Source organism: Sinocyclocheilus grahami, unplaced genomic scaffold (assembly GCF_001515645.1).
Source record: "Sinocyclocheilus grahami isolate Dianchi unplaced genomic scaffold, SAMN03320097.WGS_v1.1 scaffold1685.1, whole genome shotgun sequence".
Classification (NCBI taxonomy): Eukaryota; Metazoa; Chordata; class Actinopteri; order Cypriniformes; family Cyprinidae; genus Sinocyclocheilus; species Sinocyclocheilus grahami.
Genome location: NW_015506864.1, coordinates 126,758 through 143,438, shown reverse-complemented (window position 1 = coordinate 143,438; position 16,681 = coordinate 126,758). Strand labels below are relative to the sequence as shown.

Genomic DNA, 16,681 nt, shown 5'->3' with positions numbered 1-16,681 from the left:
GACAGTATAAGTCATTATAATCAGTAATTATGTCTCCACTGGATGCAACAAATGCCTCGTTTGTAATGGGTTTTCATGTTTTTGTGTCGTTGCTCCAGCCGGACACGGCATCAACACAGTATGGCGAGGGGCGTAACATTTCCGTCTCACGCTTGAGGTATTCGGCCAATCACAATGCACTGGATAGCTGGCCAATCAGAGCACACCTCGCTTTTTCAGACCGATGAGCTTTGTAAAAATCGATGCGTTTCAGAAGGCGGTGCAGAGAAGAGAAACAATAATGTACAGTATGTGGAAAATAATGTGTTTTTTTTTACTTTAAACCGCATAAACACATTTCATTACACCAAATACACAAAATAATGTTCTTTTTAGCAACATCATATGACCCCTTTAATGATGAGATCACCAAAATCAATATTTATTTTACTTGATTCATGATCACTATTTCCAATAGAAAATAGATCCCGAAATTGCGTATAATCATTTCCAGTAGAAAATTTGCATATTTGCATATTCATAGGCCTATCAATCTCGACAAAGCTTAGAATTCAAAGAAAAAAAGAATTCCGAGATGCAAACAGAATTGAGGGAAGAAAAGTTTGAATTCTGAGATTATATCTTGCAATTGTAACTTTTTTTCTCAGAATTTTATATCTCAAAAGAGAGAAATTCACAATTACCTTTTTTATTTTCTTATTCGGTGGCAGAAACAGACTTCCATAACAAACCTGTAAACAAAACAAGGAATAACATCAGTTAGACTGCATAAATCACATAGTTCCATCCTTTTTTTTCTTCAGGAGATCGTGTGGTGCAGCCTCAGATACTGGAGGTGAATTTTAGCCCAGACTTTGAGCGGGCCTGTCGTTATCTTCCCAAGTTTTACGACCACATGTTCCAAACACTGTTCCTGGATCAGACAACAGTGTCCTGTCACTCAGATTTTTTTCTAATAAGCTGTGATGAATCGCTTACGGTGTGGTGGCTTCTGCCACTTCGGTGAGAAATCACTCTCGAAGTCTTGAGGTTTTGATGCCAGAAGATAGTTTATTATCAGAGACAATGAAGCTGAGAACCCCTGTAGAGAATCTCCCGAGGCTGTGTCTGCACACTCTTTTATAGTTTTTCCTCAAGCCGTGTTCAACACATTACACACACACACACACACACACACACACAGTCTTTCTACCCCCATACACTACACATTTTACTCTCCTGCAGTCCTCCATACACACAGGAAACGTAAGTTCATTGTTAATAAAGAATAACAATTTGGTCCCTTTGTAAATTCTCTTTGCCACCGTGACCTTTTCTCAGTCTCCTTAAAGTGTAAATACGGCCGGGAAGTAAGAAAACACACAGTCAAATGTATCCTCAATACTTCAATTTATTCATAGAAATACAGATATTATATAGGCATATGTCGAGGGGAGTTTCATCCTCTTAACCAATGAGGATATGAATAACATACACGTAGGATCTTTGGCCAAGAACATGTGTTTATATAAAATAGCCACATGTACATAAAAACATGGACATATTAGGAATAGACTTTTGCGAAGAATGCTGAACTGTCTTCATGGTTTCATCACGAACTCCTTTACCCTTGTAGTCATAACATTCATGTCTTTATTGGGGACAGAAAAACAAGAGAAGCTAATGTATACATTTAAGCATGCATACTTCGCATATAAGTAAGACATATTTAAAACATAATATCAGGAGAGAGAGATGGATATAGAAGGAGGAATTCAGAAAGAATGCGTTGTATATATAAGAATGAGAGAGGGAGAAAAAGGAGGGGTAAGACCTGTCTGGACTCAACAGAAAGACAGAGAGTGTTTTCTAACATTCATAATAGTAGAATAACTTGATTACACACATTACACTCTCCTGCAGGCCTCCTTACATACAGGAAACACACAATCATAATAGTAGATTACACTCATGTCTATATTCACATTGATTTTGATTTTTTTTTTTAAATTCTACAACTATTTTAATGAAGGATGTGTGAATTTTACTTTTTTATTTTAGTGGCTGATGTGAGGAGATCCAGGCTCATAACAATTACAGAAGATAACATATATGATAACATATGATATAATACCAATAATATTTTGCTAAAATTGTAGCACTCTAAGAGATAACAAAGTCATCTAAATATCTGAGCATAATAATCCTCATAGAAAGAGACCTTTGCGGCATGTGCTGAGAGAGCAAGAAGAATAAAGGGAGCTCAGAAGCCAGTTATATATCAGGAGAACATGCATCTTTTTACAACATCACCAGATGTGTATGTCTGTTAAATGAATGTCAAGTGAACTTATCCATTGTGTCTAAATTGTGCCATACATTTCTCCACTGGGTCAGGGTCAGGACTAGGTCACGAAGGCACGACCCAAACAATAGGTAAAGTCAGATAAAAATAGCATTATGAGTTGTCGTTTTGACACCTTTCAAGCAGAAACAGCATTCCCTTTCAGTCGGTCACTCTCGACGTCACGTCGGATGACTGACGAATTGAGATCCCAATTCGTCGGTTATCCGATGTGACGTCTCCGTTCCCTCCTTCAGGGAACAAGGGCTACCATACGTAACCAAGACGTTCCCTTTCAGTCGGTCACTCTCGATGTGACGTCTCCGTTCCCTCCTTCAGGGAACAAGGGTTACCATACGTAACCAAGACGTTCCCTTTCAGTCGGTCACTCTCGATGTGACGTCTCCGTTCCCTCCTTCAGGGAACAAGGGCTACCATACGTAACCAAGACGTTCCCTTTCAGTCGGTCACTCTCGATGTGACGTCTCCGTTCCCTCCTTCAGGGAACGAGGGTTACCATACGTAACCGAGACGATATCAAATATCACCTTGCAAATGCCAGCTTTTGGAAAGAATATTATTGTGTACGGAATATGAATAAAAAAATAAAATGAGGAATAAATGAGTTATAATGAATGTATAAGTAACATAAGACATTAATATGAATGATTAAGAGTAACAATAAAAAGAAACATAAAGAATAGCTCATAATTAATAATAATAATAATAATAACAACAATATATAATAACAATAATAATGTATAAATTAATATGAAAAAATAAAAGTATAAACACTGTAAATTTGCATACACCAGAGAGGAAGATATATCCTTAAAAAACAACTCCTTTTAAGACAGTATTGTGTAAATTTAGGCTAACCTGGCATATTTCGCGTATACTTATTTTATTATGGTAACTGAATATAAATAAAGTAAATGGTAACTCGTAATAAGTTCAGCGAGTTCGCCCCAGCTTGGGACGGCTCAGGAGGAGAGGAATCTAACAGCATTTAAATGTAAAAAAAAAAGTATAAAATGTATTAGAAATTAAAATTCACGAAACGATTTAAATGTATTTTTCATAACGCGTTGCATTGTACCGATTCACTGAAAATAATCGAATCACGTGAATGATTCGTAGTCGAATCGGACACAGACGTCAAATTAAGCAGGTAACTTTAACTACATTTGCAACTGTTTTACGCTTTGCTGTTTTATGGGGGTTAAAGTAAACATTTCTCAAGTAAAGCAAAACAGAGCTAAAGTCTAAGTATAAAAACAGCATATCTGATCTACATCAACATCTAGCGGCATGTTTTTGATGTTTGCAATTGAATCGCGAATACGACTAATCACGCGCAGATCTGTGCATCGTGTAAAATGCCCGTCAATGTGGTGATAAATAATGCAGATCCTGCAAGTCATAAACACATTCAAGAGCAATTGGCAGACAAACGGGCGCCAGTACTGATGCGAATTGCCCCTATTTGTCACTTCAGATGGTTTAGGCATTGACCACCAGATCGCTAAAGAATGTAGTTCCCAGCCCCCATTCACACATAGGACATGCCTGCAGGAAAAGTGAAACAAGCATGGACAGAATAACAAAGACACTGCCATTTGTAGCTTAAAAATGCATTTGAAAATTATATAAAATGAACATCACAAAACAGAATGTATCAAATTCATTGCTGTTTTTTTTGTATTTCTTTTAAACGGTCATTAAAGAAAATGCATTTATTTTCTGCTGCAAATGCATCAATATGGTGAATTTGAAATAGGGTAATTTCTCTACACCATGTGAAATTAATGCAAATTTGCCATGTACCTATTGTAACTAGCCAATTATTTTAACCAGTATAGTTAAAACAGTTCCCGAGTGATATCCTCCAGGAGCTTCTGCAGCAGCGCAAATAGTTTTAATTATTAATCATGCACAACATTTTAGAAACACTTTAAGCAAATCTAGGACATTGTGAGGTTAGTAAAGTTCACTTTTACTCAATGTTTATGCACTCATGTTGCAAGGAGATATTACACCTCCTTAATCTGGAATATTGGGGAGATTCCAAAAAGGAGGTGGAGCACCTGCATTGAGATCTATGGCCAAGAACTGTATAAAAGTTTGCCCTTAGGGCAAGTTATTTATTTTTCTTTGGCTCAAGTTAAAAAATATAGATGTGAATCATTACCCTAATTTTTTTTAATTGGATGAATGAAACATTTTTTTTCAGTGTACAGCAAAAACAGTGAGTATGAGAAATGTATTGCATTCATGTCATGAGAACAAGAGCTGAGAGGAACTAAACTCTCGTTTCATAATAAATCACAAGAGCTCCTCAGGAAATCAGAATTGAGCTCATTGGTGCATAGTGCCCAAGAGAAAGCAGTAAATTATACGCTAAACAGTTACAGCAGACGTGTAGGACATTGTTTCATTGTTTCAAGTGTATTACATTCTGTAGATCTTAAACTGAAAACCATACTATAATGCAGAGTGTTGCATTATAAAAACTTTAGTACGAGCCGAATACATCAAAATCACACTATAGATGGTTTCAGTATGCTGATCATTTTAATAAATTGTGAATTTTATCTCAAATATTAACATATGATGTGGACATGAAAATTCACTTTATATAGCATTAATTGTTTCATAATTAGTTTATTGTCATTGCAGTATATAAACCAGCGGATCCTTTGTGATGCATTTTGCTATTGCAACAACAATAAAAACAGCATTGGTGTCCAACTTTAGATTATGGTGGGTGCATCGTCAGGTCAGATGGTGTTTGGGCTGTGATGATGTCAATGCACCTCTGCAGGATGTTGTGGGTTTCACACCCCTGTGCTTCAATGCCTGGCAGAACAAATTTCAGTTAGTTTTTTGCTAAGAAAGCGCATGTGAGAAGAGTGCGAAGCGACTCGAGTCTCATCCGCGCTCCTGAAACTATGATGGCAGGAATGGATGCGCGTTTTGCAAGTTTAATGCGTTAAAACCAAGAGTTCCCTGGATTCTCGTGTAGATTAAACCTTCGTTTTGAACAGGAGAAGTCTGGACACGGAGTCGATGTGGAGATGCATCGTAAATTGTGAGTACGGAGCTATACGGAGTTAAGAATATTAAAATTTAGCTGTGACTTAGAGAGGATGCTCAAAAGCGGAATTGTTTGTCTTTTTAATAATCCATAGTATGTGTTGTTTTTAGTGCGCTGCTCAAATTTCTCGCATCGTTCTTCATGCATTTTTATATTGCCCACCCGCTTCATTTCACTCCCTTTGCAAGTTGCAAAAAGACGTTTTAACTGGCTATTTGTTTTTATGTTAGCCTAGCTACTAGCGCATACTTGAATCACCAGTAAGTTATTCTATAGTGAATAGTTCATTTAAAGTAGTAGGTTATGTGTTTATTAGATGCAAACGGCCAGGGGCGTTCGGAACGCAGTTTTCCTGATGGGGAGCTATTTGTGGGGGCCCAGAAAACCCAGAGGCGCCCCTACAGGCAGCGCTGTCCGTCGCACGAATGAATTTAAATGTAATTACTTATTAATTAAATGAGCTGAGAAATATGCCAATGTTGTAACCATGTCTTGTGTTCCGCATTTTTAATCTGCTATTTAGATCAAACGAAACAGGATTCGCTCGTTTGAGTCGGTTCTTTTGGTCAATCTGATCATTCAGTTCAACTCACTCACGCTCCGAATTGTTTAGGAGTAGAATTGGATATTTTTAACACAGAGAAAGTAAAGAGCACCACCTACAGTTTGTTGAAACCAAACCTGCAAATACATCCTGTAAGCGATTAAAAAAGTTCGTTATTCATGTAAATCTTGTACTGCAGGTAAAGACAATACCATGTTATTTTGGACATCATGTTATGTAGTCTACTCAAGAAAGGAGTAATGGCTGCTAAAAAATCATACAGGAATAAATAAATTACATTTTAAAATATATTCAAACATATTTCGTTTTTTTTTTTAATCATCATAATAATCCCTCTTAAAATATTCGTGCTATTCGTTAGGTTTTAATAGGCTACTTTGATGTTACTTGTTAATTTAATTTTAATTTAATTTAATAACAATAATTTAATATTGAATGTCTGTGTTTGAGGGGGGTTGATTGCACCAGCTGTGTGTAATTTAATTAGCCTAGTTCCGATGTACAGGGGCACAAAGTAACAACTTATATACCAGGGGTGCCCAAACTCGGTCCTGGAGGGCCGGTGTCCTGCAGAGTTTAGCTCCAACTTGCCTCAACACACCTGCCGGGAGAGCTTGATTAGCTGGTTCAGGTGTGTTTGATTAGGGTTGGAGCTAAACTCTGCAGGACACCGGCCCTCCAGGACCGAGTTTGGACACCCCTGTTATATTCTATAGTAAATATTTTTGTTTTGTACTATTAAACTTTTTGCTGTTTATGAGTCTAAGGCTGTCATTTATTTTAAGTGATATTTAGTGACATTTATTTTAGTGATATTTTTAAGATTAGCCAGGACATTAAAAACACCAGAGCACTTTTAAATGTGATATGAAGTTCAAAGTGGAGTGACGTGAACATTAATTTTAACGTTTCATTAAATAAACCTACTGAGATTGCATACATTGACTGAAATATGTTTGTTAAAAGTGAAATGTGTAATTTAGTGTGATGCGTTGAGAGATCCAGTCAGATAAAGAAATTAATAACAAATAACAAATGAATAATAAGCTACATTTGAGTAAAATGAGAATCAAACTTTTAATAAATCAAAGATAATTATTGACTGTGGAGAGGTGATTAATTGTAATCACCATTTTATTACCAATAAGATTAATTGCAAGAAAAAAATGAGTAAAAGAAGATATAGTATCTTGCCACCAAAGCAATGAACAAAAGGACCCCTTGATACAAAGCAGAAAGTGTAGCACTCATGATAACTAAACGCTGTTTATACCCTTGTTCTAATCAGATAATATAAGTGTCATGCATCATCATGCATCTTATGACTGGGTCAATGTGACCTGCCAATGCTGCATCTTATAGATTGTTGTGGATTATATATATATATATATATATAGGTCACATAAAGTCATGTAATAACCTAGAAGTATTAGTTAAACTATTAAAGAGGTTTAGATAAAGATAAAACATTGTGAACAATTTTGGATACAACAATGTCATCATTATGCAAAAATTATGACATCCTTATTCATATCCATCTCTGCATATTACGCTAGGACACTTCATCCTTAGTAATTGATTCTGGTATTTTCTGGTTTATCACTTGTGAAGCTGTTTTGTATAAAGCACTATAGAAATAAATGTGACTTGATATGACTTAAATCAGTGTACTGATTTAACTTAATGACTTAAGCAGGGTTGAGCCTGGTTAGTACCTGGATGGGAGACCTCCTCAGTAGCTCCTCACTGCAGAACAAAGATCCAGGGGGCGTGGTTGGATCCACATCTAGGGGGTGGAGATGGTAGGCTAGGTTTAGGGGTGGAGATGGGTGGGTTTACGGATCAGGGGGCGAAGACGGGTAGGTTTAGGTATATGTAAGGTGGGAGGAGTTGGATCTGGATCCAACCTCGCCCCCTGGATCTTGTGTTCTGCAGTGAGGACCATCTTGACCTCCTGGGAAAACTAGGTTGCTGTTGGAAGAGGTGTTCGTGCGGCCAGCAAGGGGTGCTCACCCTGTGGTCTGCGTGGGTCCTAACGCCCCAGTATAGTGACGGGGATACTATACTGTCAAAAAGCACCGTCTTTCAGATGAGACGTTAAACCGAGGTCTTGACACTCTGTGGTCATTAAAAATCCCATGGCACTTCTTGTAAAGAGTAGGGGTGTAACCCTGGTTTCCTGGCCAAATTGCCGCCCTGGCCCTTGTCTATCATGGCCTCCTAATAATCCCTAACCACTTGATTGGCTCTATGACTCTCTCTCCTCTCCACCTGTAGCAGTTGTGTGGTGAGCGCACTGGCGCCGTTGTCCTGTGGCTGCCGTCGCATCATCCAAGTGGATGCTGCACACTGGTGGTGGTTGAGGAGAGACCCCTCCCCCTCCACATGATTGTTAATCGCTTTGGGTGTACAACAATACACAATAAAGCGCTATATAAATGCATCATTCATTCATTCATCAGTGGTTTTCAAACTTTTTACAGTAGCATACCCTCTGGTGCATTAAAAACATTTCTGAGTACCCCCACTTAGACCGCAGTCTCATCTTTTCCATTAAGGGACCATATTTGCCCCCTTAAATTGATTTACATGTGCATTTTTTACTTTTAGGGAGGCAAAGTTTTTTCTAGCCTAATTAATTGTATATCATGTTTTATGTAATATTCTTAACATGCCATTAAGTGTATTATTAATATAATAAATAAAGCAATAAATGGTGGCAAAACAAAGTGATACTTTAAGGTTTAAAACTAAAATCGCCAGTAGGTGGCTGCAAGTCACTGTCTTATGGTACATTCACACAGGGCGTCGGCATCGACGCTTGATGGAGGGCGTTTCTGAAGCTTGGTGCTGACGCGACCGTCATAGTGACAACAGCCAATCACATTTGTTTTCTGGTGTTGCATGATCGCGATTGGCTAGCGTCTGAACCAGGGTATTTGCATAAGGTGATCTGATTGGCTGACGCCTGCGTTGACGCTTGAAAAGTTGAAAAGTTTTCAACTTCTGCCGTGAGCAACGAACCCATCGCGACGCAACGGACCCACAATTCAGTTCGGCAATGCTTGATGTCACTCCATTGAAAGTAAATGAGGCGTTGACGTCGACGCCCCGTGTGAATGGGGCATTAATGAGCAAAGCGTCGCGTCATTCATTCATTCAGTAACGAAGCAAATGGCTGTAGTTGTGAATGGGTTATTTATGACTCTCCAAATCGTTCAAAACTGCAGATTCTTTCATTAACGAAACACCGCTGTTGCTTGGAGACGCACACGGTTCAGTCGTGGATTCGTTGGACTATTATTATTTCGTTGTAAAATATAACAAACAATAATTGACAATATTGTGTTTAAAATGAAGGCTAGATTTAAAATGTAAAATATTCACTTAATATTACCTTTTTTGTTGAAATGTCATGTATAATAAATGTCACAGTTGCAATCATTTGGATATTCAGGGAAAATTGCATTCTTGCTCATATTTTAAACATGAAAAACAACTCGCACAGGGTATTTCTGTATTGAAGAGTTTCTTAAATCGATCTCTGTGTACAGTCCATGTCAATATTTGTTCTTCATGCATATTGTAAGTGCTACAAATCTACTTTGAAGATACAATGAACAGCAGCGCGATTTGCTAAAGCATCATAATCTGAGGGCATCCATACGCACGCTGCTTGTGTGGATGCAGTCAGTTTTGACCGCAAAAGATGAGGTAATTTGATGTAATTTAACCGTTTGCAGCACTGCCATTTTCCTGTTTTTATACTAGAAGCGGCATTTTGCTTGTCAGAAATACATGCTCGGTTTTAATGTTACTTAAGTTGGGGTAGAATTAAATGAATGCCAAAGCTCAGCATTTTGTTTGCGTACTCCCTCTGTCACCTCATGTACCCCAGTTTGAGAACCACTGACTTAAATGTTCTTTCTTAGATTTTCGAGTGTTATATGACCTAATTTCTGTATTTATTTATTTTTAGAACTCTTATTGAATAACTCCACATAAGAGCAACGGCAGCAGCCACTGAGGAGCCTTTACCATGCAGGGATACACATGGAGTTCAAATCAGCATCCTTCGCAAAGGTACCAAGATCGGCCTCCACCACGATACCAAGAACGACTTCCACCTCATTACCAAGAACGGTCTCCACCTCAGTACCAAGAACGACTTCCACCTCAGTACCAAGAACACTTCCCACCCAATTACCATGCTGTCAGAAATGATCAACCCAGTGCATTCCAGGTACAGCTCATCCCGCAAATGCAAACCACATTACAGACAAGATATTCCAATGGTCAACAAGAGGCTGCAAATCAGTGGAACGCTTGCTCAGGCAGTGCGGACTCTTCTACTTTTCAACCAAACTCAAATGGATATGATTGGTTGAAACAGACAAACCAGATCCATCCCCAGCACCGATATACAGCCAACCACACACAGCAGCACTACCCACCTGACAACCCCAACGCATATAGGCATCATCCCCAATTCGTGCAATGGCATGATTCCTCCCCACAGAACTACAGAAACACAGGCTATAGTCAAGCTCCAATGTATTGGTCTCCACAGTCAGACCATGGCAGCTCTGTGGGTAACAGCAGGGGTTGGAGTTCCCACATTTCCAACAATGGCAGCTCTTGTTCCATGAAAAATCAGCAACAATTTCAAGCCCCTAAAATGGCTGCTCATCATCACCATCAACAACAACAACAAGAAGAGCTCTCTAGACAATATTCAGGCAAAACACGAAGATGCCACACACAATACTCTTCTCAGGCCTCCCAAAAAATTCCTAACAATCAAGCTCAGAGCAGAATTGAGGCCAATCGTACCTCGTGCAACTCTACGACACCACCTTCTGGAGCACAGAGCAATGTTTCATTGCCTTCCAATAATTTAAACCAAAGTCCTGTTGACCAGAATCGGCCAGAACTTGGGTCAAATGCAGGTCCAGATGTATCGGCGACCCAGCCTCAGAATAATCAAGATGCTGGACATCAGTCTCAGGGCACAAACAATGGGACATGCAATGTTAATCAGACCTCTCAAACGATGCAGACCAGTAAAGCCCAGCTTCAGTCCCACTCTAAAACTGATTTTAACATGTCATCTTATGCTGACTCAATAATATATAGATTACTGTGTTCAAATGATAATGAACAATCAGATGAAAGAACTGCACATCAGAACACTCGTCCAGAACCGTCTGAGATTTGTGCAACCAGAAGGACTGACAATCACTCAAAGGAACCAAGAGCACAGTGTACAGTTGAACCGCCCAGCAAAAGAATGAAGTATGCTGTGATTCAGAGAGACTGTTGGAACAAAGTAACAATAGTGTCCAAAGACAAAATTGATTTTGGGGTGCAATATGCCCAAACTGGTACCCATCAGACAAGTAATGATGAGAACAGACGTAAAGGAACGAGCCAACACAACATACAGTACAGTACGGACCCAGCAGACTGTCTTGAAGTGGTGTTTGCACTACAGAAAGCTGCTCAGCAAATTCACAAGGCCATAGCCATCGTTCCACCCATTTCCCAACAGATCATAAACGCTACACCGACAGCTGATACCAGCCCCAAAAAAGCTGAAAGTCCACCGTTAAAGATTGATTGCGTTTGGTCACTTGTTGAAGAGTCTAATGAACAAAAAACTGTAAATGACAAGCTGTCTGAATCCTCCTCACAAATGGCTGAACAGGACAACAAAAGCCTTGAAAACATGACTGAAAGCAACATCGCAAACCCCGATGCATGCTCTGCTAGCCGGGTTGAATGTCAAAATGATGTGCAGCAAAGTGACTGTGATTCAAGTGATCCTTCATTTGACTTGTCCAGTGTGCCAGTGATTGACCACACACTGGAGAAACTGATGGACTTAGCAAAGTCTTTAGAGATGACAGAGTTATCGGCCGGATATCCTGAGTATTCTGAGAGCGTTTTAGAAAGGATCGTGAAACTCTACTGGAATGGGAAAGCTTCCAATATGTTGGAGCCTTTGAAATCATTTGGCGAGGTGCTGCACTTATCCATATTATATGCAAAGGATTACGGGTCTGTGGTATTTAAAGGCATCGAAACTGAAAACCTGAAGAAGCTAGCTCATTGCGACATTCTCAAAAAAGAGATGTATTCATCGTCAGAGGAGTTCAGGTCTTCTTGGTTAAATGTCGATGGCCAGCCAGCTGATATTGAAAAGGTGCTTTCAGAGCCACAGTTGGATGATGCAACTGTGTTCAAGGCAACACCACAGACTTTTTCAGATAACACTGTTGTCGCTTCAGCCAGTTTAGGTGTGAATTCCCTCACAGACATGCCTGAGGTTTCATCCGAGGAGAAAAGTGTGAATCCACACACGAGCAGTCCAACAGATCTTTTCATACAAAAGGCAGGAAATTACAGTGAGGAAGTGACTGCGGAAAACCATGGGCTTTCATATGTAGTGCTCAGAAAAGAAAGTGAGAAAGAGACATTCAAGAAACAAGAGGACATCAATCAAAACCAAAATTTTAATACAGAACCCTCAGACATCTCACCTTTAGCTGAAAGGTCTACAGAGAAACCTGCAGACCTCGGCAATGCAAAAGAAGTATTCAGACAAGATCACGAACAAACACGTGATAATGTATCAGATTCACCGTCTCTGAGCCTTGGAGACAGTGTTTCAGATGGTGTTAAAAACTCTGAGGTGTCTTTCTCTACAGAGACTCGTTGTACCTCCATGGATACATGGCAGGTGGAAGATGTTTCTGATGATAAAAATCCAGTCAGTAAAGAAGCTCTGAATAACTCCTCAGAAACCTGGCTGGTAGAAGAAATTTCTGATGATGAAAATCCAGGCGATAAGGAGGCTCTTAAGAACACCTCAGACACCTGGCTGGTAGATGATATTTCTGATGATGAAAATTCTGGAAATAATGAGGTTCTTCTTAATTCCTCAAACATCTGGCAGGTGGGAGACATCTCTGATAATGAGAATCCAGGCAACATGGACACTCCAAGCAACTCCTCAGACATATGTGCGGGGGAAGATGTTTCTGCTGATGAAAATTCAAGCGATGATTCCTTGTTTATGGGAATCACGATGCTATCATCAGAAGATGCTAAAACATTTTTCCAACAGTTCGAAAAGGAACCTGAATGTAACATCAAAACCAAATCTCAATCCAACTTTGAGCACCTAGATCTTGTAGCGTGCTTTGATGCTCACAGTCAGCCTAACCATAAGCACATCAAAGCATATACTTGCTTTCGCTGTGATGCAGAAAATGCAAAATCAAGTTCCACTAATGGGACAAAGACAGACAGTGATGCTGATCTTTTTTGCCCAGAGTGTTGGGAACAGGCACCACTTTTTGAGCTAGAAGAGGAGCCATATGCTGCTAAACCCAAAAAATTGGGTCAAAATTATAGTCTGCCCTGTCTTAAGTTGGAAGTTAATGAGCCAAATTTGGCTTCAACAAAGGAATGCATTGTGTATGAAGGACTGAAAGGACAAAAAAGTGATTGTCTGGTAAAATCTAAATCGGAAGAAAATTGTAGTCCACCATCCCTTAAAACAGAAGTCAAGGAGTCAACTGTTGCATTAAATGATGAATGCATTGCGTATGAGGGACTGGCAGGACAAAAGAGTGCCTTTTTGGTACAATCAGAACAGGGACAGAATTGTAGTCCGCCACCTGTTGAACTAAAAGACAAGAAGACAAATGTTGCTCTACCGGAGACATGCATTGCAGAAGAAGGACTGGCAGGACAAAAAAGAGACTGTATGGTAAAATCAGAACTGGTAGAAAACTGTAGTCAACCATCTCATAAACTAGAGCCAACTGTTGCTTCAACCAAACAATGCATTGCAGGACAAGGACAAAAAAGTGACAGTATGATACAATCAGAACTGAGACAAAATTGTAGTCCGCCATCTTTTGAACTGCAAGTCGAGATGCCAAAAGTTTCTTCTCCAGAAGAATGCATTGCAGATGAAGGACTGAGAAGCCCAAAGAGAAACAGTATGGCAAAATCAGAAATGGGACAAAATCGTAGTTCACCATCTCTTGAACTGAAAGTCAAGGAGCCAGATTTTGTTTTACCAAAGACATGCATTGCAGATGAAGGACAGATAGTTAAAAAAAGTGGCTGTATGGGAGAATCAGAACTAGGACAAAATCGTAGCCCACAATGTCTTAAACTAGAAGTCAAGGAGCCAACTGTTGCTTCAGCAGAGGACTGCATTGCAGATAAAGGACTGACAGGACCAAAAAGTGACAGTATGGTAAAATCCGTGACTAAGACAGTGTCTGAAATTCAGGGGTCAGCTGAGAGGGAGATAACCAAGATTCAACCGAATAAGCAGAAAAATGAAAAAACTAAGAAAATTAGAGTACCCAAGTCCCAATCTCTCAAGCAATGCAGAAAACCATTTCCAAAGAAAACTGCGTTTTCCAAGCATAAGCTAAAATCTGGTAACATTAGTACTGGTTCTGATGATTCTGTGCTTTTCGCTCCAGATATTGTGGTTAAAATAAACTGGCCACAAAAGAAAAAACTACCTTGTGCAAACAAACGCCGTAGTGGCGAGAGTCAGAACTGCAGTAAGGTGAAAAAATTCAAAGAACACAGACAAGAAAGACAAGATAATCCTGACAGAACCTCAACGATCCATAGAGAAAACCTACAGAAAGTGACAGAGAAAGTGTCTGATCAATCAAATGACACACCATCCCAGGAGTCAGAAAATAAACCGGAGCTGCATGGTATTCTGTCAGTGAATAAAATAAAAAGAACCGAGCCAAAGAAAGTGAGATTTGACTTATATGGGTCCAAAACAGAAAAACAGTACTATGCCCCAGAATGGTGTTTTTCAGCTCCTGCTACATTAACGGTCTCTGATTGCAAAGACAATACCGATATGCTTTCTGCTAAACAAAAAGTTCTCAACCAGTGGAGTAGCACCTTTATACCTAAAACAAAGAAGACTTGTCATCCCAGGTCACCACAGGAAAAAAAACCACAGAAACCTCAGGACCTCTTAAAGTCAAATATGAGTGCATTAAAAAGCCATTTGACTCACAGAGCCAAGCTATTATCTAGTAGTGACAGAGAGAGTCACTTTAGAAAACACATTTTTCATCAAAAGCTTAGGAAAACACTAAGCGGCTAACCTGTGTCGAAGTTGCTTAATTGTTGCTTTTATTGTTTACTTAAATATGTTTACACATAATAGCTGTAGCTGTAATGTGTGATGACAGATTTCTGTTGATGACTGAAAACATCATGAATGTTTTTTTTTATTATTATTATTATTATTATTGAGAGCTAAATAAAGAAAGTTTATTTTTCTAAGGCATTATTGTTTGTAATATGCTACAATGTATGTGACTGAATCATGTCTTTGATTGCAGTCATTTTGCAATGTTACTTTGTAAGTATAGTTTTAATATTTTTTGTTACTATTTACAGTACTTCTAATGTTGTTGCATTACTATTATTATTATTTTTTTTTTACTATTTGAAGTACTTCTGAATGTTGTTGCATAATGTGAAATATAAATATATATATATATATTGTATTGTATATATATTGTATTTACAAATACATGACTGGAAAGTTTACTGGAAAGGCTGTTGTGTCACTTAATACATTTTGTAAACCACTTGTGTTTGTGTTTCAAGCTTCTTTGGTTCTACTGCAGAAACATTCATGTCTTAAAACATTTACCACAAGTTCAAGTCACTCTTACTTTAATCACTTTATCATACAATTATGATGTGTAAGATTATTCATTTAATAATTCATTTAATTTGTTTTAAATTTACAGTACAGATTGGTGTTGAAAAATTATGCAGCAAATGTGGTTTCATATAGTGGTGTAATTTGAAATACAAAAAAGATCAATAGAAAAACAGCTATTTTGAATTGAATTAATATTTCACACTTATTATTTATTTAATCTGTTAAGGTATTCTTATTAAAGACTTGATCGGAAAATCTCCGGATGTAAGTCAGTTAACGATAATTAAAATTCATTTGAAAGGATTCTACTTTTTTGAACTCCGTATGCCTCTTGGTGGAAGACAATTTGGTTCGCTGCTCAATGATTCAACTATGATGATGTATGAAAAGACATCTTTCTCCTTTTCAATGAAAAATTAGGTTTCAAAGCATAATATTATACGACCTTACAAGACATGGTCATGCCTGTCCAGTTCACAGGTGTTTTTAATTGGTCTCATACATGTTTAGACCTCATTCACATTTCATAGAGAAAGCACAACTTATCCTGAAGCTGTTTTATTCCTTCCTGGTGGTTTTTCTTAAAGCATTGCAGGTAACCAGAGACTTTTACATTTATACAATATTTAGGGGCTATATCATCCAGGACTATTAGGAGGCTAAATAATAACAATGAGGTGATAAAGTGGCCGGTAGAGAGTCAGTTTCTTCCTTATTCACTATAGTGCAATTAATCACTTCTTACTGCATAATTATGCACTGACCCCAAATGCAGTTATTATGTAGGCTACTTATTTTAACACCTCGGATTTGCTTTCAGTACACCATAATTCAGTAAACCGACCGGAGAAATATTTTCATGTCAAATGAGTCCCGTCTGATTATACCGTTCTTCAACTTTATTGTCTCATACAATAGTATATGTAGACATATTGAGGGGTGGTGTACCCCTTTCATCCA

General features: G+C 38.5%; 1 protein-coding gene across 1 annotated transcript; it reads left to right on the top strand.

The window, feature by feature from the left end:
- The first annotated feature begins 5,302 nt into the window (after positions 1-5,302).
- LOC107572032 (uncharacterized) lies at positions 5,303-15,289 on the top strand. The gene is made up of 2 exons (XM_016258434.1): positions 5,303-5,414; positions 9,965-15,289. The coding sequence occupies exon 2, from the start codon at positions 10,025-10,027 to the stop codon at positions 15,146-15,148; it is 5,124 nt and encodes a 1,707-aa protein (XP_016113920.1). The 5' UTR covers positions 5,303-5,414; positions 9,965-10,024; the 3' UTR covers positions 15,149-15,289.
- Positions 15,290-16,681: the final 1,392 nt, after the last annotated feature.